Here is a 23,612-nt window from a genome sequence, read left to right as displayed (position 1 = left end):
TAAAGGATTTGGCCTTGGTTACTGAGATGGGTTATTGGTTTTACTGCCAACGTCTAGGGAAAGACTAAGCCTACACAGTCACATTCCCTCAGGAGTCACTGATTAAGTGGACATAAGTAAGCTCCCTGAAGAATTAGCAGATAGTCTCGGGGCAGGGGCGGGGGAGATTTAAAATGTTATGAAAGTTGGGCTTCCCTGGTGGCGCAGTGGTTAAGAATCCTCCTGCCAATGCAGGGGACACGGGTTCGTGCCCTGGTCTGGGAAGATCCCACGTGCCATGGAGCAGCTAAGCCTGTGCACCACGACTAGAGAAAGCCTGCGTGCAGTAACGAAGACCCCTAATGCAGCCAAAAATAAATAAATTAATTAATTAAAAAAAATACTTTAGGGCCTCCCTGGTGGCGCAAGTGGTTGAGAGTCCGCCTGCCGATGCAGGGGATACGGGTTCGTGCCCCGGTCTGGGAGGATCCCATATGCCGCGGAGCGGCTGGGCCCGTGAGCCATGGCCGCTGAGCCTGCGCGTCCGGAGCCTGTGCTCCGCAACGGGGGAGGCCACAACAGTGAGAGGCCCGCATACCGCAAAAAAAAAAAAAAAAAAAAAAAAAAAATACTTTAAAAAAAGTTCTGAAAATAAGTAAGGAGGTATCAAAGAGTTCATAAATAAGGAGAAACTTGGTTTGCATGGCTTCTCTGTCCTGCCCTCCCTGCCTCAACCCTTTTAATCAGACATAGTCCCACATTACACATCTTTTTTGAATTATTTTCCCTCAGGTTTATATATTCTGGGTACAGAGCATTTTATCAGATGTGCCATTTGCAAATATTTTCTCCCAGACTGGAGCTTATCTCTTTATTCTCTTGATAGTGTCTTTCGAAGAATACAAATTCTTCATTTTGATGAAGTCCAAGTCATCAATCAGTCTTTTCTTTGTTTTTGTTTGTTTGTTTAAGCCTTTTGGCCACACCATGCGGCATGTGGGATCTTAGTTCCCCCACCAGGGATTAAACCCGCGCCCCCTGCATTGGCAGCGCAGAGTCTTAACCACTGGACCTCCAGGGAAGTCCCAATTTTTCCTTTAATAGATCGTGATTTCTGGTGGTGTATCTATGAAATTTATGCTTAGCCCAAGGCCACAAAGATTTTCTCCTAAGTTTTCTTTTAGGTGTTTCATAGTCTTAGGTTTTGCTTTTATTTTGTGATCCATTTTGAGTTAATATTTCTACCAAGTGTGCAGTATAGGTCAAGATTCTTTTTTACCTTTGTTGAAAATTAATTGAACATATACGTGTGGGTCTGTATCTGGCCTCTAATTCAGTTCCATTGATCTTTGGGTCTGAATTTCCTATAGTACCTTGCTGTCTTGATCACTATAGTAAGTCTTGAAATTTGTAAATGTGAATCCTCTGGGTTTGTTCTTTTTCCAAAATTGACTTGGATATCATAGTTCCTTTGCTTTTGCATATAAATTTTGGAATCAGTTTGTCAATTTCTATTAAAATTCCTGCTGAGATTTTGAGTGGAATGGTCTTGAATCTGTAGATTAGTTTGGGAGAATTGAAATCTTAGCAGTATTAAGACTTCCAGTACATGAACACAGTATGCCACTTCATTTGTTCAGGTCTTTGATTTCTTTCATTGGTGGTGTAGTTTTTTGTGTTTTGGGGGATTTTTGTTTGTTTGTTTGTTTGTTTTGTGGTACACGGGCCTCTCACTGTTGTGGCCTCTCCCATTGCGGAGCGCAGGCTCAGCGGCCATGGCTCACGGGCCCAGCCGCTCCGCGGCATGTGGGATCTTCCTGGACCAGGGCACGAACCCGTGTCCCCTGCATCGGCAGGCGGACTCTCAATCACTGTGCCACCAGGGAAGCCCTGTTTTTTTTTTTTTTTTTAAGTGATATGGTCACTTCATTTAGGAATTAAAGAGAAGCTGTACATTCTTTTTTTATATATATATAAATTTATTTATTTTTATTTATTTATTTTTGGCTGTGTTGGGTCTTCGTTTCTGTGCGAGGGCTTTCTCTAGTTGCGGCGAGCGGGAGCCACTCTTCATCGTGGTGCATGGGCCTCTTACTGTCATGGCCTCTCTTGTTGCGGAGCTCAGGCTCAGTGGTTGTGGCTCACGGGCCCAGTTGCCCCGTGGCATGTGGGATCTTCCCAGACCAGGTTTCGAACCCGTGTCCCCTTCATTGGCGGGCAGATTCTCAACCACTGCGCCACTAGGGAAGCCCCAGTGGTATAGTTTTTTTAGACACAGATCTTGCACACATTTTGTTAGATTTACAGCTAAGTATTTCACGTCTTTAGGGCTATGGTATATGATAGTTTTCAAAAATTCAGTTTCCAGTTGTTCATTGCTGGTATGTAAAGATCTGATTTTTGTATATTGACCTTGTAGTAAACCTTGCTAAGCTTACTTATTCACTAGTAACTCTTTTTGTAGATTTTTTGGAGTAGTTTTACATAGACAATCATATTGTGAAGCAATAGGAATATTTTTACTTTTCCTTCTGGCTCAGATTGCAAGAATAATATAACAGCATTTAAATAACATTTTGAAAAACAGTCAACCAAGATCCCACCATTTTATATTTAACTTTTGTCAGCATAGTTACTTTAGGTAGTTGAATAACTTACAGGTGGCTAGAATTGTGTCTACGGTTTTGTTTTGCTTACTGTTAGAAGCATTTCCTTGTGCAGCATAAGGCTTAGATTTTTTTGATGCCTATGTGATCTCACTGAGTAGGTTGGCAGTAATCTGTTCTGATTAACTATTACCTTGAAGTTGAATGTTAACATTGTTTTCTTTTTTTATTTTTAATTTATTTGTTTTTGTCTGCGTTGGGTCTTCGTTGCTGCGCACAGGCTTTCTCTAGTTGCGGTGCACGGGCTTCTCATTGCAGTGGCTTCTCTTGTGTGGAGCGCGGGCTCTAGGTGTACGGGCTCAGTAGTTGTGGCACACGGGCTTAGTTGCTCTGCAGCATGTGGGATCTTCCCAGACCAAGGATCAAATCTGTGTCCCCTGCATTGGCAGGTGGATTCTTTTTTTCTTTTTTTTAATATCTTTATTGGAGTATAATTGCTCTACAATGGTGTATTCGTTTCTGCTTTATAACAAAGTGAATCAGTTATATATATACATATGTTCCCATATCTCTTCCCTCTTGCGTCTCCCTCCCTCCCAACCCCCCATCCCACCCCTCTAGGTGGTCGCAAAGCACCGAGCTGATCTCCATGTGCTATGCGGCTGCTTCCCACTAGCTATCTATTTTACGTTTGGTAGTGAATATACGTCCATGCCATTCTCTCACTTTGTCACAGCTTACCCTTCCCCCTCCCCATATCCTCAAGTCCATTCTCTAGTAGGTCTGTGTCTTTATTCCCATCTTGCCCCTAGGTTCTTCATGACCTTTTTTTTTCCTCTCTTAGATTCCATATATATGTGTTAGCATACGGTATTTGTTTTTCTCTTTCTGACTTACTTCACTCTGTATGACAGACTGTAGGCCCATCTGGCAGGCAGATTCTTAACCACTGCGCCACCAGGGAAGTCCCTACATTGTTGTCTACTTTTGCTCTTTATTGTTTACTACGACTGTCTCCTTTTCTTTACTCTCTCTCTTTTTTTTGTTGTTTCCTTTCTAAAATAAATTATATTCTTAAAATTCTCTTTTGTCAACTCTGGTCTCATCTCTGTGGATGGAAGTTAGTTCCGATGTTCTTTTGCAAGGGTCAGGTCTCAGGGAGTCGCCAAAGAACGTAGTGTAGACAAAGATTTTCACCCCTCCCCAAAAAGGGACCTGGTTGGGGAGCCCATCAGGGAGTCTAGGTTGCTCTGGGCATAGCAAGTAGCACATAGGGAGTGCTTGCCTGCCCCTGTCATAGAAGCCACCAACCTGTCCTTGTGTTCAGCGTTAATGCTCACTCCTGCTTCCTCTCGTTGTGCTTCTTTGCTCCGTTCTGGCAAGTCCTCAGTAGCGGAAGCCTGGGGTGGGGCAGGGACATCCTATTCTGGCCTCACAAGCATAACCCCCATGGGTCTGCATTTGCCTCCCAGTCCTGTCTCTTTTTGAATAGGTAGTGTCCACTGTCCTGGGTGCAAACAGCCATGTGGCCAGGCTCTTGTTAGCTGCTGGGACTAAGTGCATTATTCCTTGTATGGCTCTGCCAGCCTCTCTCCTTGCCTGTAAGAATGCCTCTTTCACCACTCACTCCTTACATGATGTCCAGCTGCTGTCCCTTGCTGCTCTAATTATTTAGTGTCTCCTTTAACACACAGTGCTCTGGGCCTGAGGAGTGCCCAGGACTGTCAGCCTCTGTTCCGTGTCCTCTGAGCATGATAATTGTTGAATAAAGAAACGAATGAGAAGCCCTTGCTTTGGTTTCCCCAGCTGAAGAGGATTTTTGCTTTGTGAGCTCTAGCATGCCCATGGTTCATTAAAGTAGTGTTCGTCTAAAGTTCCTTGCTGGTTTCCAGTGTCTCCCCATTCGCTTGTGCAGTGGATTGAGGAGGAACCTGAGTGTAGGATCTCAGCCTGCCCCCACCCCCCTTCATTCTGATTCATCTTCTCAGTGTATGCAGTCTTGCTTTCCTGTGGCTGGATTCTGTTGTTCATCACACTTCCGTCTCACTGAGGTTGGTCCCCTGCCCTGGGATGAGCATGACCTGTCTGTCTGCAGGGTAGACAGTGTGGAGTAGCAGGTAACTCTGAGGTCTCACCCAAGGCACTGGAAAAGTGGTCACCTGTTCTAATGGACTCCTTTGGGAAAGAAACATGTCTGCTTGACTCAGAGGTCCCTCTTGGCTTTGCACTTTGTCAGTTTTCAGTGGCTTTATGTTTCTGAAGGAATGAATTTTTCTTACATGCTGTAATAAAATCCAAAGCATATTTAGTTTATAATCCAGATTGTTTTCTCAACAGCTTTTCTCAAACTGGGAGTGGTGTTTTGTCCCCCTCTGCTTATGTGTTCCAGCACAGCACACTCACAATTCAAGTGTTTGGTGGTTCTCCCTGTTAAGACAGACATTTAAGGGACTAGGGCAGTTTCTCTGCTCCATATGGCTTTGTCAGGTGATTTGATTGACACGATTTCAGAGTGGGTATGAGCTCTGTGCTGAGCTTCTTGTACAGCACAGAGTCAGTGTAAGGCACTGGAAACTGCTCTCCTCCTCCTCTGATTGGTGCTTAGCCAGGGGCAAGAGTAATCTTCCAATTCTGGCTTTTTTTTTTTTTTTTTGCGGTACGCGGGCCTCTCACTGCTGTGGCCTCTCCCGTTGCAGAGCACAGGCTCCAGATGCGCAGGCTCAGCGGCCATGGCTCACGGGCCCAGCTGCTCCGCGGCATGTGGGATCTTCCCGGACCGGGGCACGAACCCACGTCCCCTGCATCGGCAGGCGGACTCTCAACCACTGCGCCACCAGGGAAGCCCCCAATTCTGACTTTTTAAGGAAGGCATATAGGAGCCAAATTCCTTAGCTGAGAGTGTTAGGAATGGAAGGTTCCTTAAATAGCAGATGGTCAGAACCATGAAAGGTCAGGCACCAGGGCAGCAGGTGGCCTGGGTCATTTATGTAGTGCTGTCAAGCTCAAGGCTTCTCAATTAGGGGAGGTTCAGTCTCCTGTAACTGCTCAGGTTCTAGGAATCATTGTCTTTGTGCCTGAATTAAACTCTCACTGTATTGTAAGCAATTATAGGTGTAATTGCTCTTTTACTTTTTGTAGGATATGGAACTTGGAGCTCTGGGACAAACAGAGGCAAGTGTTACCCATGATCATTCTCCTCTCCCTTGGGATTGAACTGGTTGAGTCTTTCTGCCACTGCCCAGCTTGTTTCGGGGTGGGGGTTGCCTTTGGGGGTCCCAGGTGCCCTGGAGCTGGGTACTCCTTCCCAGGAGGCTTTATTAGTATGAACTAGGGCCCACCCAGCCTTAGGTGGCTAAGATCCAGTCTTGTCTCTGTGACCGAAGGTGTCCTTGTCTCTGTGTTTGTCTGTCTCTCCTCGCCCCCTCCATCTTGTCTGTCTTTCTGTCTCCCTCATTGCAGGCTACGAGAACTATGGTTATGGCTATGGCTATGGCCAGGATAACACCACCAACTATGGGTATGGTATGGCCACTTCAAACTCTTGGGAAATGCCTAGCTCTGACACAAATGCAAACCCTAGTGCCATGAGTAGTGCCAGTGCTGATTCCGTTTTGTCCAGAATTAACCAACGCTTAGATATGGTGCCGCATTTGGAGACAGACATGATACAAGGAGGCGTGTACGGCTCAGGTGGAGAAAGGTGAGTGGGCACCTGCCTAGGGGCTGAGGCTCTGCAGGGTCACCTCCTGCCTATTGCCCCTTGGCCTCTCCCTCTTCTGAACTGCCTCTTATATCTGCTTTCTCCTTCTTTGCTCTGCTGTCGGGGGCTTCCCAGAGACTGCTTGGGGTCCAGTGCACTTCCCTTCTTTGGCCTGTGTCCCCTCCTCCCTCCCTCCTCCCCCATTGCCTGATGGTGAGCCTCTCTTCCAGCTTTTAGAGAGAGGAACAAGCCCAGACTGGGCTGGCTTCACTGTACCCTCCGAGTGGCTCTTCTCAGGAGCATTGTTAAATGGCTCTTCCCTCTGGAGACAGCCATTTGACATTCTTCAGATACTTTACATCCTGCGCTCTGTCAGGGCAGGACAGATTGGGTTGGGTGTGAAGGGTGGGATGAACCCTTGAGGCTGACCACTGTGAGCTGGGCATCCCACATAAGGGACAAGGAAGATGTGGGCATGTCCTGGCCACTCTTCAGTACCTTATAAACATGTATCTGTTGAGCCTCAGAAGTGCCCATGAGGAACTGTTGACATCCTCACTTTGCAAATGGGGAAAGTGAAGCGCAGGCAGGTCACACCTCTTGACCACAGGCACCCAGGAGTAAATAGTGGAGCTGGGCCTCCCACTCAGATCTGCCCTACCCCACAGCATCATGCTGTGGGCATTTGTCATTGTCTGAAGTGGTGCTGGCCTAGAAGTTCTTGTGCCCTAGTGAGAGGTTTCAGTGAGGAGGGCACATGTATTTCTGGCACAGGATGGAGTGGAGTGGCCTAATGGCTCCAGCTGACAAATGGGAGAGAGCAGAGAGTAAGGAGGGGCCTGGCCAGGCACTAATGGGGCCAAGTGAGGCCCCAGGACCACTAGGGGGCGGAGGGTACCAAGGGGACTTTTGCTTGCATGGGCTCTGTAGCAAGCAGAAAGTGTTGGGGGATGCCCGGCACATCCCCTGCCTGACAGTCATAGTGCTTGGAGCTGAGACTGCCAAATTGCAGGCAGGGGGTGGGTGGGGGGCCGTGAGTTGAGCTGACATTGCTGCTGGTGCCAGCTGCCTATGTACCTTCTTGTGGCAACCTGGAGCTGGAGAGCAGGGTTGAGGGATGGAGTGGCAGTTGGGTAGCACTGGCCTCTTCTTTCATGCTCCTGGTGCTTCTTGACTACCCACCTTTGGCAAAGAGACATGTGGGGTCTGGGCCTGTGGGTTGCAGCCATGGTTAGAACGGCTCTCTCTGGTGTCCTGTCTTGCGCAGATAGAATGTTTGGCCTGCCTTCCCAGTTGCTATGTAGGATGTGATTCCCTATCCTGGGCTCCAGGGTTGATATGAGCTCATAAGAACTCTTTTTCTTGTCCCTGGGCAAGGTCACATTGTCTTTCCTGGCAACATTCCTTGTTTTGTCTTCCTTTTCGTTTCGAGTGGTGATGGGCTTTGAAGGGTTTGGCAGCCTCTCATGGGTGTCATCAGCCCCAGTGGACAAACACTGATGTGCTGAACTGCCCATGTACTGCAGGATGCTGGGGTGCTTGTCTCCGCCCCTTGAGGAGCAACTTTGGGCGTTGTGACTGCCGCAGACACATGCACGTTTCTTGTGGGCTGTGGGCTGTCTTTTCTCCTAACTGAGATCTACTTTACCCTAATAGTCAGTCCTTCTTAGGGTCCTCAAGCTGGTGTGGCCCACATGCAAGCTTGGGGACATCATCTGAGAGGCCCTTCTGGCTTCTAGAAGTCTGCTCCTGAGAGGCCTTTTAAATTGGCATTTCCGAATATTGATCCTCTGATGGGGATCAATGGGGTAGGTGCTGGAGTGGGTTTTCTGTCCCCATGACAGAGAGGTTTCGTGGCAGGCAGGAGCAGAAGGGTGATAGGACCTGAGGCCCTCCCTGATGTTTGCCACCTGCCTCTGCAGATATGATTCCTACGAGGCCTGTGACTCGAGGGCCGTCCTGAGTGAGCGTGATCTGTACCGGTCGGGCTATGACTACGGCGAGCTTGACCCTGAGATGGAAATGGCCTACGAGGGCCAGTATGATGCCTACCGCGACCAGTTCCGCATGCGTGGTGGCGACACCTTTGGCCCACGGGCTCAGGGCTGGGCCCGGGACTCCCGGAGTGGCCGGCCGATGGCCTCAGGCTACGGGCGCGTGTGGGAAGACCCCATGGGGGCCCGGGGCCAGTGCATGCCTGGTGCCTCCCGGCTGCCCTCCCTCTTCTCCCAGAACATCATCCCTGAGTACGGCATGTTCCAGGGCATGCGTGGCGGGGGCACCTTCCCGGGTGGCTCCCGCTTTGGCTTTGGGTTTGGCAATGGCATGAAACAGATGAGGCGGACCTGGAAGACCTGGACCACAGCTGACTTTCGGGTGAGTGGAGGAGGCCTTCCTGTTTTGTGACTGAGCAGAGCGAGGGGCCTGGAGCCATCCACCCTGACCCTGCTCCCTCTTTCTGACCCAGACCAAGAAAAAGAAGAGAAAGCAATGTGGCAGTCCCGACGAGCCCGACAGCAAAGCCACCCGGACGGACTGCTCCGATAACAGTGATTCAGACAATGGTGAGCCCAGGCACTGGCATGACCCTTGCCCTCTGCCCCTTGGGACTCCTGGGCTGAGCTTGCTTCCTCTTAACCTTTCAGATGAGGGCACCGAGGGGGAAGCTGCAGAGGGCACTGAAGGCGCTGAGGCTGTGGAAAAGAGCTTCAGAGCAGTAAGTGGCCCCAGCCCTGCACTCTCTCTGTCTGTAGGTGAGGCCTGTGAACAGTGGGCTGCCTGAATCATCTCTGCATGCACACATGACTAGTACAAGGAGGTGGAGGTCTGGTAGAGAGCACAAGCTGCTGGCAGACTGCCTAACCAGAGGTTGGATTTCCTTATCAGAAAAATGGCAGAGTGAGCCCTCTGTGCAAGGGCTGTTGGGAGGATGTGAGGCTCCTGGCTCAGTGCCTGGCCTGGAACAGGGCCTTGGCATTTACAACTGTTATGAACAGCTATACATGCTTTAACATTAACTTTTTGAAAATGTGTCTTAGGAAGGAGACGATGAAGAGGGAAAAGAGGACGGGAAGGAAGAAGGCAAAGAGGATGCAGAGAAAGGTGAGTCTTCTGAGTGGCCTGGGTGCTGGGGTGGCTCTTGCAGGTGCTCGTGGTGGCAGGGGTCCAGCCAAGGGCAGGGTTTTGGCAGAAATGTGTCCAGCTTGGATCCTCCCTTGTGTGGCTGGATATGTGCTGGTAGGGAGTAACCTCCCTATTCACCCCCTTCACCCCCTTCCCTAATCTTCCCAGACCGAGGCTATGGGTGGCGATGGCCCCTGCTTAGTACACTGGTTTTGTCTTCAGGTGGGGGCAGCAAGCAAAAGTGTGGGGGAACCCCAGGCACAGCCCCTGCCCTCAGGCCCTTAGTAACATGCAGTTCCGAGTCCTTAAGGGCTGGTGTCCAAGCCGGGACCCTTGGTGCAGTTTTTACGGCTCTGGTTTGCGTGTCCTTTCCCTTAGCACCTCCACAGCCCCTGTTGGGAGTCCCTGTGCCCCTATTCAGGTGATGAGCGCCAACAGGTACCTAACCATAAATCCAGCCTCAGCCTACTGTTGCCATGGTGCCCAGTGTGAGGTGGGCAGGGCCATGCAAGCTTTGGGGCCTTTACCCTTGGAGGCTGCTCTTAGGCCCCAACTGAGGCCTTCCTGCATCCTGCCACCTGGGCCCTCTGAACTTGTGCCAGTGTCCCCACTGAGACAGCCTCTCTTTGCCTTCCAGCCTCCCTGTGGCCCACTCTGCAGAGTATAGATGTCCTGGAGAGTGATGGGGTCAGCACGTGTCCTCCCCTCTTCAGGGCCTAGGCCAAAATCACTCCCCAGCCATTCCAGGGTACCCAGCCCTGTTCACAGCCAGAGGCCTTGCTTGACAGCTGCTTTCAGAATGGACCCTCTGGAGTAGCTGGTGGATAATGCAGCCAGAGGCCACAAACTGGTAACTGTGCTCCTCTGTTCCCACAGAGGCCCTGAGCACCCAGGATGAGAGTGGCCAGACCAAGCGCAAGTTGCAGGCAGGCAAAAAGAGCCAGGACAAGCAGAAAAAGCGGCAGCGAGACCGCATGGTGGAAAGGTAACCAACTTCCCTCCCCCCCTTTGCCTCTGCCTCGCTCTGGGGCTGCGTCCAGGAGAGCAGGGCCATAGCTCTGCTGCCTCACCGCCCTCTGGCCTCCCTTGGGAGCTGCCACCTGCTCGGCCGTGCATGGACCCTGCTTTCCGCCAGGCCCAGCTCCCAAGGCCTGATTCATCCCTTGCCCCTCTGCGGCCGCCTGGCGACCGCCAGCGACTTTGGCCTGAGATCTGACACTGCTCACCACCGTTGCCCAGAAGCTCCAGCACTAGGTCACTCAGCGCACGAGCCCCGAGGTGCACTGGGGGCCTGATGCCCCTGCGGGAGGGGGCCAGCTCATCAGAGACTCAAGGTCCAAGGCGCCTGTGCCACCCCAGCTAGCTGCCAAGAGGCCGTCACCGCGCTCAGGAGAGATGGCAGCACCTGTGGGCTGTGGCAGCCTCGGGCCTGCCCTCTGCCCTGCCCGCCGGCCCTGTCAGGCCGGGCCTGTCTGCGGCTGAGCCCTTCACGCCCCTTGGTCGGGTCTGTCTGCCCTCAGGGCTCCCGCACTGGCGCTTGCCTCCTCCTCCTCCGCCTCAGACTCTTGCTCTTGCTGGACCTTCCTCAGCCTCGCCGGCGCCTGGCCCCTGGGCTCTCCAGACAAAGCTGACCCCGTGGCCCAGATAAGGACGTCCGGCAGAGGTAGGGACCTGCCCCAAGGCCTCGGTGGCGGCTGGCCTCCTCCGCCCCTTGCCACGGCGGCCTGCTCCGGCCCAGGCCCCAGACCCCGGGCTTCTGCTGTGGACACGAGGCCCAGACAGAGCACCTCGCTCAGGTGACTCCAGGCTGCCCTCTGGCAGGCCGGGCGGGCGCCCTCCTTCCAGCTCAGACTGGTCTCTTCTCAGAAGAGGAAGATGAGGCAGCAGGTGCCCAGGCCTGCTTGCCTCCCATCCCTCCCGACACCACCCCCAAGCATTCTGAGCAAAGGATGGGCTGGGCCTTTCAGTCCCTCAGACCCCAGAAGGAAGATGCAGCACCTTTTCGGGCCCTGCCTCGGGACTGCGTACTCCACTCTGCACCTCAGGGCCACCTGGCTCACGCCAGGGCATCCTCCTTCCGGTCCCCAGCTGGGCCAAGTACACAAGCTCCTGCCCAGCCTTGGTAGAGATGCCCACCGGCAACCTTCCAGCGACTCCTTGCCTGTTGCAGCAGCTGCTGCCTCAGGCTTCAGCCTCCTGCCTACGGGAAGGAAGAGCTCCTCCCCTGTATCCCCTACGTTGCAGTAACTGCAGCCTGCAGACTTTCTGTCCCTCTCTACTCCCAACCCCACTGGTCCTAGCCTGTCCCCCTGCTGGGACCGTACTTCACAGGCCCATGAGCAAGGCCTGTTTCAGGGCTCGCAGCTGGGTTGGGTGAGGCAGCCGCACTGTTCCCTGGGGCCGTCTTGGTCTCAGTCCCTCATTTCCCTCCTGTGGCAGGATCCAGTTTGTGTGTTCTCTCTGCAAATACCGGACCTTTTACGAGGATGAGATGGCCAGCCACCTCGACAGCAAGTTTCACAAGGAACACTTTAAGTATGTAGGCACCAAGCTTCCGAAGCAGACAGCTGACTTTCTGCAGGTGAGCCTTGGAGTGGTACAGCTGCTTTTACCCTCAGGACATAGATCAGCCCACACAAACCTTAATATCTCCTTGGGATCTCCGGCAGGACTATGTTGCCAACAAGACCAGGAAGACAGAGGAGCTCCGAAAAACCGTGGAGGACCTTGATGGTCTGATCCAGCAGATCTATAGAGACCAAGATCTGACCCAAGGTGAGGAGGTTCCATCCCAGTCCTATCAGGCAGGGCCTCAGCCTTCCCTCCTCTGGTTCTCAGAGTGGGGTCACAACACCCCTCTGTTCCCCCAGGGAGGGTCACTGAGAACAGCCTCAGGCCCACGTGGAAGTGGCAGGGTGAGGTGAGGAGCTGGTCTGCTGTTTTCCCCCAACTCCTGGGTCTTTCTTAGGTGCCTGGGACCAGTGGCAACTCTCCTCCTTCTCCCCTCTACAGAAATTGCCATGGAACATTTTGTGAAGAAGGTAGAGGCAGCCCACTGTGCAGCCTGTGACCTCTTCATTCCCATGCAGTTTGGGATCATTCAGAAGCACCTCAAGACCATGGATCACAACCGGAACCGCAGGGTGAGTGGCCACCAGTGCCCTTCCACCAGCCTGTGGGTTGACTGGGTGAGGCCACTGGGGAGGTCCTGGGGTTATAACCCCTGCTTACCCATGAGAAACTGCAGGGACTGCAGGGCGCAGGAAGATGTAGACAATTCCAGCCCAGTTCAGTTAGCGAAGCTACAGAGAGAGGGGTGGGAAATGGGGACTCTGCCTGGCAGGTGGTGGCATCAGAGCTAGACCTTAAGAAGTAAGGTCTGTGGGATATGGTGATCTCCATGTGCATATGGGTCAATGGCCACATAGGTTCAGAAACCAAACAGGGAGAAGTGTATGGTGCAGGTGTTGTTGGAGGAGGTATTGGACACAAGGTTCACAAGGGCTGGGCTGAGGGGCCTGATCTTGCTCCTATAGGCAGCAAAGCTTTTAAGTGGGGGACCAGTAGGATTAGAGTCGGTGTTGGACTAGAGACTTCGGGCATCTGTTGTGGGAGGGAGGTTGGGGATCAAGGAAGGACTGCTGCAGTATGAAGCCAGAGGTATGCCTCCACCTTGGAGATGAAGAGACAGGCAGGATAGAAGAGGTGTTAAGTCAGTGAACAGGAGGTTGGCATGAGGGAGTGACCAGAAGTCTGGGATGTTGCAGATTTCTGCCTTAGCTGGTGGACAGTGGTGCTGCTATGATGGGGGGGGGGTGGTATATGGTACAGGGAAAGGAGCGAGTTTGGCAAGAAATTGAAAAAATTCTGTCTTGCATTCCAGTGTATTCCCAGTGCCTAGCACAGAAGCCAGAGTAGGTGGGGGGTTTTTTGTTGTTGAATGGGTGACATCCTAGGTTAGAGGTGTCTGTTAGAGATCAAGTGAGGGTGGTGGGGCTTTGCGGTAGGGAAAGAGCTGAGAGGCTCAGGGCCCGGTCTGGGCTAGAAAGAGAGTCTTGGGTGCCATCACCCTGGAGGAGGCTGATGGGATTTATGAGCAGATAATAGCAGCAAAATGGTGTAAGAAATAGCATTTCTCAACCTTTTTCCATGCCCATCAGATTCATCGCTGGTCTTAGTGCAGTGATTCTCAACAGCGGGATGGGTTTAGAGATCTGGCTTGGGTGGTTTGGGTAGTTGAGGAGATTTGGGATTGGCATATGCAATTGAGAGGTATGGAAAGATAAGGAACATGTCCGTTGGCTTTGGCAACAGAGAAGCTGTAGGGATCTTGCCAAGGTGAGATTCTTGGGTTGGGAGCTGATAAAAGGGGTATACCAAAAGAGCACAGAGAGCAGATTGTACAGGGTGGACACTGCATGGTATTAAAACTTGGAAAATCTTGGTGAAATGAATGATAGCTAGCAAAAAATAAACTCAAAACTGATTCTAAAGCAAGTTGAAAAAAAAAGAACAGCTGTAACAACCAGCAACTGTAGAGGGGATTGGAAGAGTGATAAAAGTTACTTTGAAGACACCAGAAGTAGTTAGTTTATAGATAGTTTCAATATAAACACTATATTTTTTTAAATTCCAGACTTAAACGTGAATAAAAAGCTTCTAATTATTATTATTATTATTATTTTGGTGACAGCTTTATTGATATACAATTCACATACCATACGGTTCATCCATGTAAGGTGTACAAGTCAGTAGTTTTTAATAATATTCACAGTTGTGCAGCTATCAGCACAGTCAATTATAGAACCTTTTCATCACCTCAAAAAGAAACCCATACCCTTTAGCTATCACTCCAACCCCCATGCTCCCCCAGCCTTAGGCGACCACTGATCTACTGTCTGTCTCCATGTATTTGCTTATTCTGAACATTTCATAAAAATGCAGTCACATAGTATGTGGACTTCTGTGATCGGCTTCTTCAATTTAGCATGTGTTCAATGTTCTTCCATACTGTAGTGTGTATCAGAACTTCATTCCTTTGTACGGCCTAAAAATATTCTCTTGTATGGACACATACCTCATTTGGTTTATTCATTCTTTAGAATTTGGATTGTTTCTACCTCTTGGCTATTATGGATAATTCTGTTATGATGCAAGTTTTTGTGTGGACATGTATTATCATTTCTTTTAGACAGGAGTGGAATATCTGGGTCAAATAGTAACATTTTAACTTCCTGAGGAACTGCCAGATTGTTTTCCAAAGTGGCTGTACCATTTTATATCCCCATCAGCAACATATGAGAGTTCTGATTCATTCATATCTCACCAACACTAGTTATTATCTGACTTTTTGATTCCAGCCATTCTAGTGGGTGTGCAGTGGTATCTGTTGTATTTTTCATTCCCATTTCCCTGATAACTGACTATTGATGTGGAGCATCTTTTCAGTGGCTTGTTGGCCATCTGTCTACATTCTTAGAGGTGAAGAAATGTCTGTTCAGATACTTTATTTTTTAATTGTGTAGTCTTTTTTTTTTTTTTTTTCTGTATGCGGGCCTCTCACTGTTGTGGCCTTTCCCGTTGCACAGGCTCTGGATGCACAGGCTCAGCGGCCATGGCTCACGGGCCCAGCCGCTCCGCAGCATGTGGGATCCTCCCGGACCGGGGCACAAACCCGCGTCCCCTGCATCAGCAGGCGGACTCTCAACCACTGCACCACCAGGGATGCCCTGTGTGGTCTTTTTAAGTTAAGCGTTCTTTATATATTCTAGCTGCAAGTCCCTTATCAGGCATATGATTTGTGAATATTTTCTCCCATTCTGTGGGTTGTTTTTTTTTCACCTTGATGAGTCTTTGCAGCACAAAAGTTTACTTTTGACGAAATCCAGTTTATCTATTTTTTTTCTTTTGTTCCTGTGCTTGGGGTATCATATCTAAGAATCCATTGTCATATAAAAGGTCACAAAGATTTACCCCTCTCTTTAAAAAAAATTTTTTTTAATTAATTAATTTATTTTTTGCTGCATTGGGTCTTCATTGCTGCTCGCGGGCTTTCTTTAGTTGCAGCGAGCGGGGGCTACTCTTCGTTGCAGTGCACAGGCTTCTCATTGCAGTGGCTTCTCCTGTTGCAGAGCACGGGCTCTAGGCGCGCGGGTTTCAGTAGTTGTGGTGCACAGGCTTGTAGTTGTGGCTCGCGGGCTCTAGAGCACAGGCTTAATAGTTGTGGCGCACGGGCTTAGTTGCTCCGCGACATGTGGGATCTTCCCAGGCCAGGGCTCAAACCTGTGTCCCCTGCATTGGCAGGCGGATTCTTAACCTGCGCCACCAGGGAAGCTCCCCTATGTTTTCTTATAATAAGAATTTTACAGTTTCAGCTCCTATAATTTGGATCTTTAATGCATTTTAGTTAATTTTTGTATATGGTATGAGGTAAGGTTCAACTTCATTCTATTCCATGTGATTTTCCAGTTGTCCCAGCACCATTTGTAGAAGAAACTATTTTTTCCCTGTGACTGTTTTTTACCATTTTGACTATGGCACCCTTGTCAAAAGTTAGTTGACCATAGCTACATGGATTTATTTCTGGACTCTTGATTCTTTTGTTCTCTATATTCTTATGCCATTACCACACTTTAGCTTCATAGGAAGATTTAGAATCGGAAAGTGTGACTCCTCCAACTTTTGTTCCTTTTTTTTCAAGATTGTTCCTTCAGCTTCCAAGAATTTTAGGACCAGCATGTCAGTTTCTACAAAGAAGCCAGCTGGTATTCTGATAGGACTATATTCAATTTCTATATCAATTTGAAGAGTATTGCCATCTCAGCAGTATTAAGTCTTCCAGTCTATAAATATGGGGTGTCTTTGCATTTATTTAGATCTTCTTTCTTTCAACAGTGATCTATAGTTTCCACTGTATAAGTTTTGCACTTTTGGAGTTCTTAATTTATTCCTAAGTATTTTATTCTTTTGATACTATTATAAATGGAATTGTGTTCTTTAATTCCACTTCTGGGTTGTTCTTTGTATGTGTATCAAAATACAACTGATTTTTGGGGGGTTTTGTTGGGGTTTTTTTTGCGGTACACGGGCCTCTCACTGTTGTGGCCTCTCCTGTTGCAGAGCACAGGCTCTGGACGCACAGGCTCAGCAGCCATGGCTCATGGGCCCAGCCGCTCCGCGGCACGTGGGATCTTCCCGGACCAGTGCATGAACCCGTGCATCAGCAGGCGGACTCTCAACCACTGCACCACCAGGGAAGCCCAATACAATTGATTTTTGTATGTTACTATTTTATCCCGTAACCTCACTGAAGTTGTTTATTAATTCTAATAGTTCTTTTAGTGGATTCCTTAGCATTTTCTATATATAATATCAGTTGCCTGCAAATAGAGATAGTTTACTTCCTTTCCAATCTGGATGCTGTTTAATTTTTTTTTTTCTTCTTTAATTGCCCGGGCTAGAACATCCAACACAATTTTGAAGAGAAGTATCTTCTTGTTCCTGATCTTGGTAGGGGAGGAAGCATCGGTCTTTGACCATTGAGTATGATGTTAGCTGTGGATTTTTCATAGGTGCCCTTTATCTGGTTGCTGAATTCCCTTCTATTCGTATCTTGTTGAGTATTTTTATTCTGGAAGGGTATTGGATTTTGTCAAATGCTTTTTCTGCATTTATTGAGATGCTCATGTGGTTTTTGTTTTTTATTCTATTGGTATGGGATATTACATTGACTTGGGTTGTTAAGCCACACTGGTGTTCCTGGGAAAAATCCTACTTGGTCATGGTGTATAATTTTTTTATATGTTGTTGGATTGGCTTTGCTGATGTTTTGTTGAGAATTTTTGCATCTGTATTCCTAAGAGATAATTCATCTGTGTTTTTTTTATGATGTCTTTGGTTTTGGTAACAAAGTAATACTGGCCTTGGGCTTCCCTGGTGGCGCAGTGGTTGAGAGTCCGCCTGCCGATGCAGGGGATACAGGTTTGTGCCCCGGTCTGGGAAGATCCCACATGCCGCGGAGCGGCTGGATCCGTGAGCCATGGCCGCTGAGCCTGCGCGTCCGGAGCCTGTGCTCTGCAACGGGAGAGGCCACAACAGTGAGAGGCCCGCGTACCGCAAAAAAAAAAAAAGTAATACTGGCCTCAAAAAATGAGTTGGGAAGTTTTCCCTCCTGTTGTTTGGAAGTATGTGAAGAATTGGTATTAAATTGGTAGAATTTGCCCCTGAAGCCATCTGGACCTGGGCTTTTCTTTGTGGGTAGCTGCTTTTTTTTCATTGCTAATTCTATTTCTTTACTTGTTATTGGTCTATTTAGATTTTCTATTTCTTCTTCTTTCTTTGGCTGCGCCACGCATCTTTCAGGACCTTACTTCCCGGGCCAGGGATTGAACCTGGGCTCCGGCAGTGAAGGTGCCGAGTGGTCCTAACTACTGGAACACCAGGGAACTCCCTCTATTTCTTCTTGAGTCAGTTTCAGTAGTTTGTGTCTTTCTAGAAATATGTCCGTTTCATCTATTATCCAATTTATTAGCATACATTTATTTCCAGTGTTCCATTATAATCCTTTTTATTTCTGTAATGTCAGTAGTCCCCCTCGCCTTTTTTTTTTTTTTTGCGGTACGTGGGCCTCTCACTGTTGTGGCCTCTCCCGTTGCGGAGCACAGGCTCCCGACGCGCAGGCCCAGCGGCCATGGCTCATGGGCCAGCCGCTCCGTGGCACGAACCCGCGTCCCCTGCATCGGTGGACCCCCAACCACTGCGCCACCAGGGAAGCCCCCCCTTCTTTCATTTTTGACTGCTGTAATTTGAGTCTTGTTTTTTTCTTGGTCAGTCTTGTTAAGGTTTAATTTTGTTGATCTTTAAAAAGAACAAACTTATGGCTTCATTGATTTTTTTTTTCCTCTTCTGTTTTTCTGTTCTCTGCTTCATTAATTTCTACTCTAATATTCTGCTTGCTTAGGTTTTTTTCTATTTTAATGTAGGCATTTATAGCTATAATTTTTTCTCTGAGTACTGCTTTCACTGTATCCCATAACTTTTGGTATGTCATGTCCTCATTTTCACTCATCTCAAGTTATTTTCTAATTTCCCTCTGATTTCTTTTTCTTAGACCCACTAATTATTCAGCAGTGTGTCATTTCATTTTTGCATATTTCTGAATTTCCCAAATTCCTTTGTTACTGATTTCTAATTTTATTCAATGTGGTCAGAGAATATACATTCTATTATTTCAGTCCTTTTAATTTACTGAAGTTTGTTCTATGGCCTAGTAGTGTATGGCCTATGCTGTGCCTTATGCATTTGAGAAGAATGGATTTTCTGCTCTTGCTGTGTGGAGTGTTCTATAGATACCTGTTATGCTTGTTTGGTTTTATAGTTTTGTTCAAGCCTTTTATTTCCTTGTTGATCTTCTGCCAAGTTGTTCTATGCATTATTGACAGTGGGATATTGACATCTCCAGCTATTGTTGAATTGTCTGTTTCTCTATTTCTGTCGATTTTTGTCTTATGTATTTTGGTGCTCTGTTGTTAGGTGCATCCATACTTATAATTGTTATATCCTCCTGATGGAGTGACCCTTTATCCTTATTAAATGTCCCTTTCTGTCTTAGTACCATTTTTTGTTTTAACACTGTATTTTGTCTGCTGTTAGTATAGCCAGTTCATTTTTCTTATGGTTGATGATTGTATATCTTTTCCCATCCTTTTCATTTCTATTTACTGAATCTATTGGATCTAAAGTGTGTCTCCTATGAATAGCATATAATTTGATCTTGTTTTTCTATCCAGCTTGACAGTCTCTGACTTTTGACTGGATTGTTTAATTCATTCACATTTAACATTTTGTTGATATTATTAGATTTACATTGTTCTTCTATTCACACTTCACTGCTTTCTTTGTATTAAGTATTTCTTTAGTATAACATTTAATTTTCTTTAATGGTTTTTTTGCACTGCATTTTGGGGCATTATTTTCCTAGTGGTTTCTCTAGGCCTTACTTTATACATTTTAAGTTTTCCTTTAGATATAATAACTTAATTTCAGTGAGATTAACTTACTCCTATGTACCTCTCTACAATATGAGGTTTTTGTTATGTAAAGTAGTACCTCTGTATGTGGTACAAACCCAATAATGTAATACAATGTAATTATTACTTTATATAATTTGTCTTTTAAGGAAGCTGACAGAATGAAAGGAGAGCAGTTACATATTTCTAGTTTTTGTTATATTGGCCTTCTTATTGCTCATTACTGGTTCTCTTCATTTGAATTCTTCCTGTGGATTGAAGTTACCATCTATAGTCATTTCCTTATTAGCCCAATACAGTTTTACTCCCCCAACCTTCTTTGTGCCATTACTGGCAAATATATTACATTTCTCTGTTACAGGCCAAACAATACAATTATTTTTATATATTTAGAACTATATATATTTTTAATATTTAAATATGTGTATAGTTTTATACAACTCCTTTTTAAACCAGTTCAGAAGACAGGAAAACATATTGCATTTGTAGTGTTTTTTGTAATTACATAATTACCTTTATTGTTCTTTCATGTGGATTTGCATTATTGTCTTGGATCACTTCCTTTCTGCTTGAAGAACCTCCTTTGGTATTTCTTATAAGGTCTGCTAGTATGTGGTATGTGGTTGTTGTAGCAAAAATCTGAAAACATTGTAAGTGTGCCTCAGTTGGGAGACATTCTGGTGTGTCCATCTGTGCACCTAAAGGGAGGAGGATAATGTATTGGCGAGTGAGAATAGTATCCTAATTGTGCATCTTTTTTTTTCTGTTCATAAAACTTTTTTTCCACTTAATATGAACTTAATACACGTGTTCTTAACAATTATGCTTGAATTGTTCATGAAAATCTCATAAGACATTAAAGCCATCATCTCAAGTTAGTTCCATGTTAACTATAGCACGGGCATGTTAGTCAAGCATCAAAAAAAATCACAAAAGCAAAAAAAAAAACTAAGAAAAAATTAAATATATGGGTTTTTTGTTTTACTCCTGTGCTTGATATACACGAAGCACTGGATATCAAGCAATTCATTTTTTTAAAATTTTTATTTATTTATTTTTGGCTGTGTTGGGTCTTCGTTGCTGCACGCGGGCTTTCTCTAGTTGCGGCGAGCAGGGGCTGCTCTTCGTTGCAGTGCGTGGGCTTCTCAATGCAGTGGCTTCTTTTGTTGTGGAGCACGGGCTCTAGGCTCACGGGCTCTAGAGCACAGGCTCAGTAGTTGGGGCACATGGGCTTAGTTGCTCCGTGGCATGTGGGAATCTTCCCGGACCAGGGCTCAAACCCACGTCCCCTGCATTGGCAGGTGGATTCTTTTTTTTTTTTTTTTTTTTAAAGGAACATCAGGCAGATTGGGTTAGGGCACACAGTTCAGTCTATAACAAGATTGTTTTTTCCTTACAAACATCTTTATTACAAGTGCTCTTTTTTTATTAATTAATTTATTTTTGCTGTGTTGGGTCTTCGTTTCTATGCGAGGGCTATCTCTAGTTGTGGCAAGTGGGGGCCACTCTTCATCGCGGTGCGCGGGCCTCTCACTGTCGTGGCCTCTCGTTGCGGAGCACAGGCTCCAGATGCGCAGGCTCAGTAGTTGTGGCTCTCGGGCCCAGCCGATCCGCGGCATGTGGGATCCTCCCAGACCAGGGCTCGAACCCGTGTCCCCTGCATTGGCAGGCAGATTCTCAACCACTGCGCCACCAGGGAAGCCCTGGCAGGTGGATTCTTAACCATTGCACCACCAGGGAAGCCCAAGCAGTTCATTTTTAATGCATCTTGTACATTCGTTCTTAAGTTGCCTAAAACATTTAAATGCAAACATAATGAGTGTAGCAAAAATAATGAAAGCAAACAGCAGGTAACTTTATAAATAATGTAATGTGAACCATAATGTAATGTGAACCATTTTTGCTCTTATCCAGAGTAAACTGGGTCACAGCTAAAGGAACGCTTCTGTAGCTGTAGTCAGCGGTATGCACATTGAGACTGGGTGTTCTGCAGATAACACATAGTTTAACGTATAATATCCATGGGATATCTATTTCTACTACAGCCTTGTAAGTGTGCCAAACCTTAAAGTACCCACAACTACACCTGTGACTGGAACCAATTATCCCTTTTATTCCCCACAAGGACAAACCAATATGTAGGCAGTTTTGTTTTGTGTATCTTTAACTTGTTTCATTTTCAGCATGCATGAGGGCTATTAATATTTTCCCCAAGTAGTAGAGAAAAATATGTAAGGAAAAAAAGATGAAGGTGGGGAAAGGGAGTAGAAACAGAAAGTGAGATGATTTTCTGAAATGTGATAATAGAGTGGCTAGGGTAGAGTAGAGGTCCTGGAGATCAGCTTCCCCACCCCTCCAAAAATAGCTTTACCTGTTTTTCCTATTTATGGCTTTATACTTGCATTACCATTACTTGCATTAATGATGGAAGTAAGAGTTGCCTTCATTTTCACCACCGAGAAAATCATGTAGCATTTTGGTAAAAATCCTCCCAGAGGGAAAGGCTCTGGCATGCTTCGCACACTGTGCCATCACACATCTTTCCTATGCCAGGGGAGAGATGAGCCCTACTTTAAGGACCGCATGGTGTTCTTTTGAATGTCTGATTTACTTAACCACTTCTCCACTGAAGAACATTAAGGTGCTTTCCAATTTTTCACTACTGCAACCAGTGTGCATGCATGTTTCCCATTTTAAACTTAGGCTAGACTCCTGGAAGGAATTACTGAGAAATTTTTACTTTTGATATATTCTATCAAACTGATTTCCAGAAAATAAACAGTTGAGCCTCTCACCAACAGAGTATAAGTGTCTCTTTTCAACCTTTACATTTGGGGGTATAATTCTTCCTCCTGGGAATCCTATGGATTAAAAGGATGTATATCATTAAAATATACTTTTTGACATTCGTATTCCTTTTATATCCTCCCTGTTTATCCTAAAGAGTTGCGTGCATTTTAGGGCATTTGCCCCCTTATTAGGAGTTGCACATTTGGTTTTTAGTAGTTTTTTTTTATTTGTTCTCTGCTTACAATTTTTAAGTAAGCAAATCAGATTTCTGCAGTACAGCTGTAAAGACATATGTCTGTAATCAGTTACATACAGTAAGTATGGTGTGGAAAGATGGAGCATTTGAGCAAAGATCAAATCGGGTCGTGGCTCCATGCTTGCAGAGTGGACCCACGCTTGTACCCAAGGGTGGGCTTACAGAACTACGCAATCTGGTAGTAGTCATTGGCGGTGCTGGGCCCTGAGGTGGAGGTGGAGAGGTGTGCGGGTGTGAGTGGTCTCTGCCCAACCCGGCGGGGTGGGGTGGGGTGCTTTTGGATACCTGGGGCAGCCTCTGCAGCCCTGCCTGCCTTGCCCGCAGCTCATGATGGAGCAGTCTAAGAAGTCCTCGCTTATGGTGGCTCGCAGCATCCTCAACAACAAGCTAATCAGCAAGAAGCTGGAGCGCTATCTGAAGGTGAGCTGCACGCCCCTGGCATGCCGGCCCTAACCCCAGCCCCTGGTCCTGGTCCCGGCCTCAGCCCCGCGGGTCCTCCCTTTCTTCAGTATCGCGTCCCTCTCCGCAGGGCGAGAACCCTTTCACCGACAGCCCGGAGGAGGAGAAGGAACAGGAGGAGGCCGAGGGCGGTGCCCTGGATGAGGGGTCGCTGGTCGAAGCGGCAGGGGTCGCGGAGGGTGCAGAGGGCGCGCCGGCGCAGCCCCCAGTGCCCCCAGAGCCGGCCCCCGGGGCCGCGTCCCCACCCCCACCGCCGCCCCCTGAGGAGGACGAAGAGGCGGCCGTGCCCCTACTGGGCGGTGCGCTGGAGCGCCAGATCCGAGGCATCCCGGGCCTGGACGTGGAGGCTGATGACGACGACGAGGAGGGCGGGGGGGGCGCTCCATGACCCGGGCCCGGAGCGGGCGGAGCCCGCGTGGCCGAGGCTGCAAGCCGAGTCTAATAAACTTCTTCCCATCTTACCTCTTCCTCTTTTGTCTGTGTGCGGCGCGGTCCCCGTGGGCGGGTGTCGGGACCTAGCCGCTGGGCTGTGTGTGCTTGCGGGCGGGGCCCGGGAAGAGTGGGTTGCGCCTGCGCACTGGCGGGGAGGAGAAGGGATACGCCTGCGAGCAGCGAGGCACCGCGGTCCGGACCAAAACTCCCAGGGTGCTGTGAACACCGATCCCTACAAC

General features: G+C 47.8%; 1 protein-coding gene and 1 long non-coding RNA gene across 4 annotated transcripts in view; one reads left to right on the top strand and one right to left on the bottom strand.

Annotated features, from left to right (window-relative positions):
• AKAP8L (A-kinase anchoring protein 8 like) overlaps window positions 1-23,394 on the top strand; it is a 31,046-nt gene extending 7,652 nt beyond the window's left edge. Inside the window, exons 3-15 of one of the 2 annotated variants that reach the window (XM_060093806.1) lie at window positions 5,724-5,756; window positions 6,045-6,102; window positions 6,205-6,285; window positions 8,208-8,661; window positions 8,753-8,849; window positions 8,931-9,001; window positions 9,324-9,387; window positions 10,285-10,393; window positions 11,848-11,989; window positions 12,078-12,183; window positions 12,421-12,551; window positions 22,807-22,902; window positions 23,012-23,394. In XM_060093806.1, the coding sequence (XP_059949789.1) occupies window positions 5,724-5,756; window positions 6,045-6,102; window positions 6,205-6,285; window positions 8,208-8,661; window positions 8,753-8,849; window positions 8,931-9,001; window positions 9,324-9,387; window positions 10,285-10,393; window positions 11,848-11,989; window positions 12,078-12,183; window positions 12,421-12,551; window positions 22,807-22,902; window positions 23,012-23,329 (1,760 nt within the window). In that variant the 3' untranslated portion in view covers window positions 23,330-23,394. Of the gene's footprint in view, window positions 1-5,723; window positions 5,757-6,044; window positions 6,286-8,207; window positions 8,662-8,752; window positions 8,850-8,930; window positions 9,002-9,323; window positions 9,388-10,284; window positions 10,394-11,847; window positions 11,990-12,077; window positions 12,184-12,420; window positions 12,552-22,806; window positions 22,903-23,011 lie in introns of both variants that reach the window. The other variant, XM_060093805.1, reaches the window with a different exon arrangement.
• LOC132486512 (uncharacterized) lies at window positions 20,430-23,604 on the bottom strand. 2 transcript variants are annotated; one of them, XR_009531487.1, is made up of 4 exons: window positions 23,404-23,604; window positions 22,232-22,297; window positions 21,808-21,980; window positions 20,430-21,227 (listed from the first exon to the last, which is right to left on the bottom strand). It is a non-coding gene; the product is annotated as an uncharacterized LOC132486512 (long non-coding RNA). The 2 variants fall into 2 exon arrangements; XR_009531488.1 differs by lacking the exon at window positions 22,232-22,297.
• Between the last annotated feature and the right edge of the window lie 8 nt (window positions 23,605-23,612).

This window comes from Mesoplodon densirostris, chromosome 3, assembly GCF_025265405.1.
Source record: "Mesoplodon densirostris isolate mMesDen1 chromosome 3, mMesDen1 primary haplotype, whole genome shotgun sequence".
Taxonomy (NCBI): domain Eukaryota; kingdom Metazoa; phylum Chordata; class Mammalia; order Artiodactyla; family Ziphiidae; genus Mesoplodon; species Mesoplodon densirostris.
Note: the sequence above shows the minus strand (reverse complement) of the source record. Positions and strands in the feature narration are given on the sequence as shown.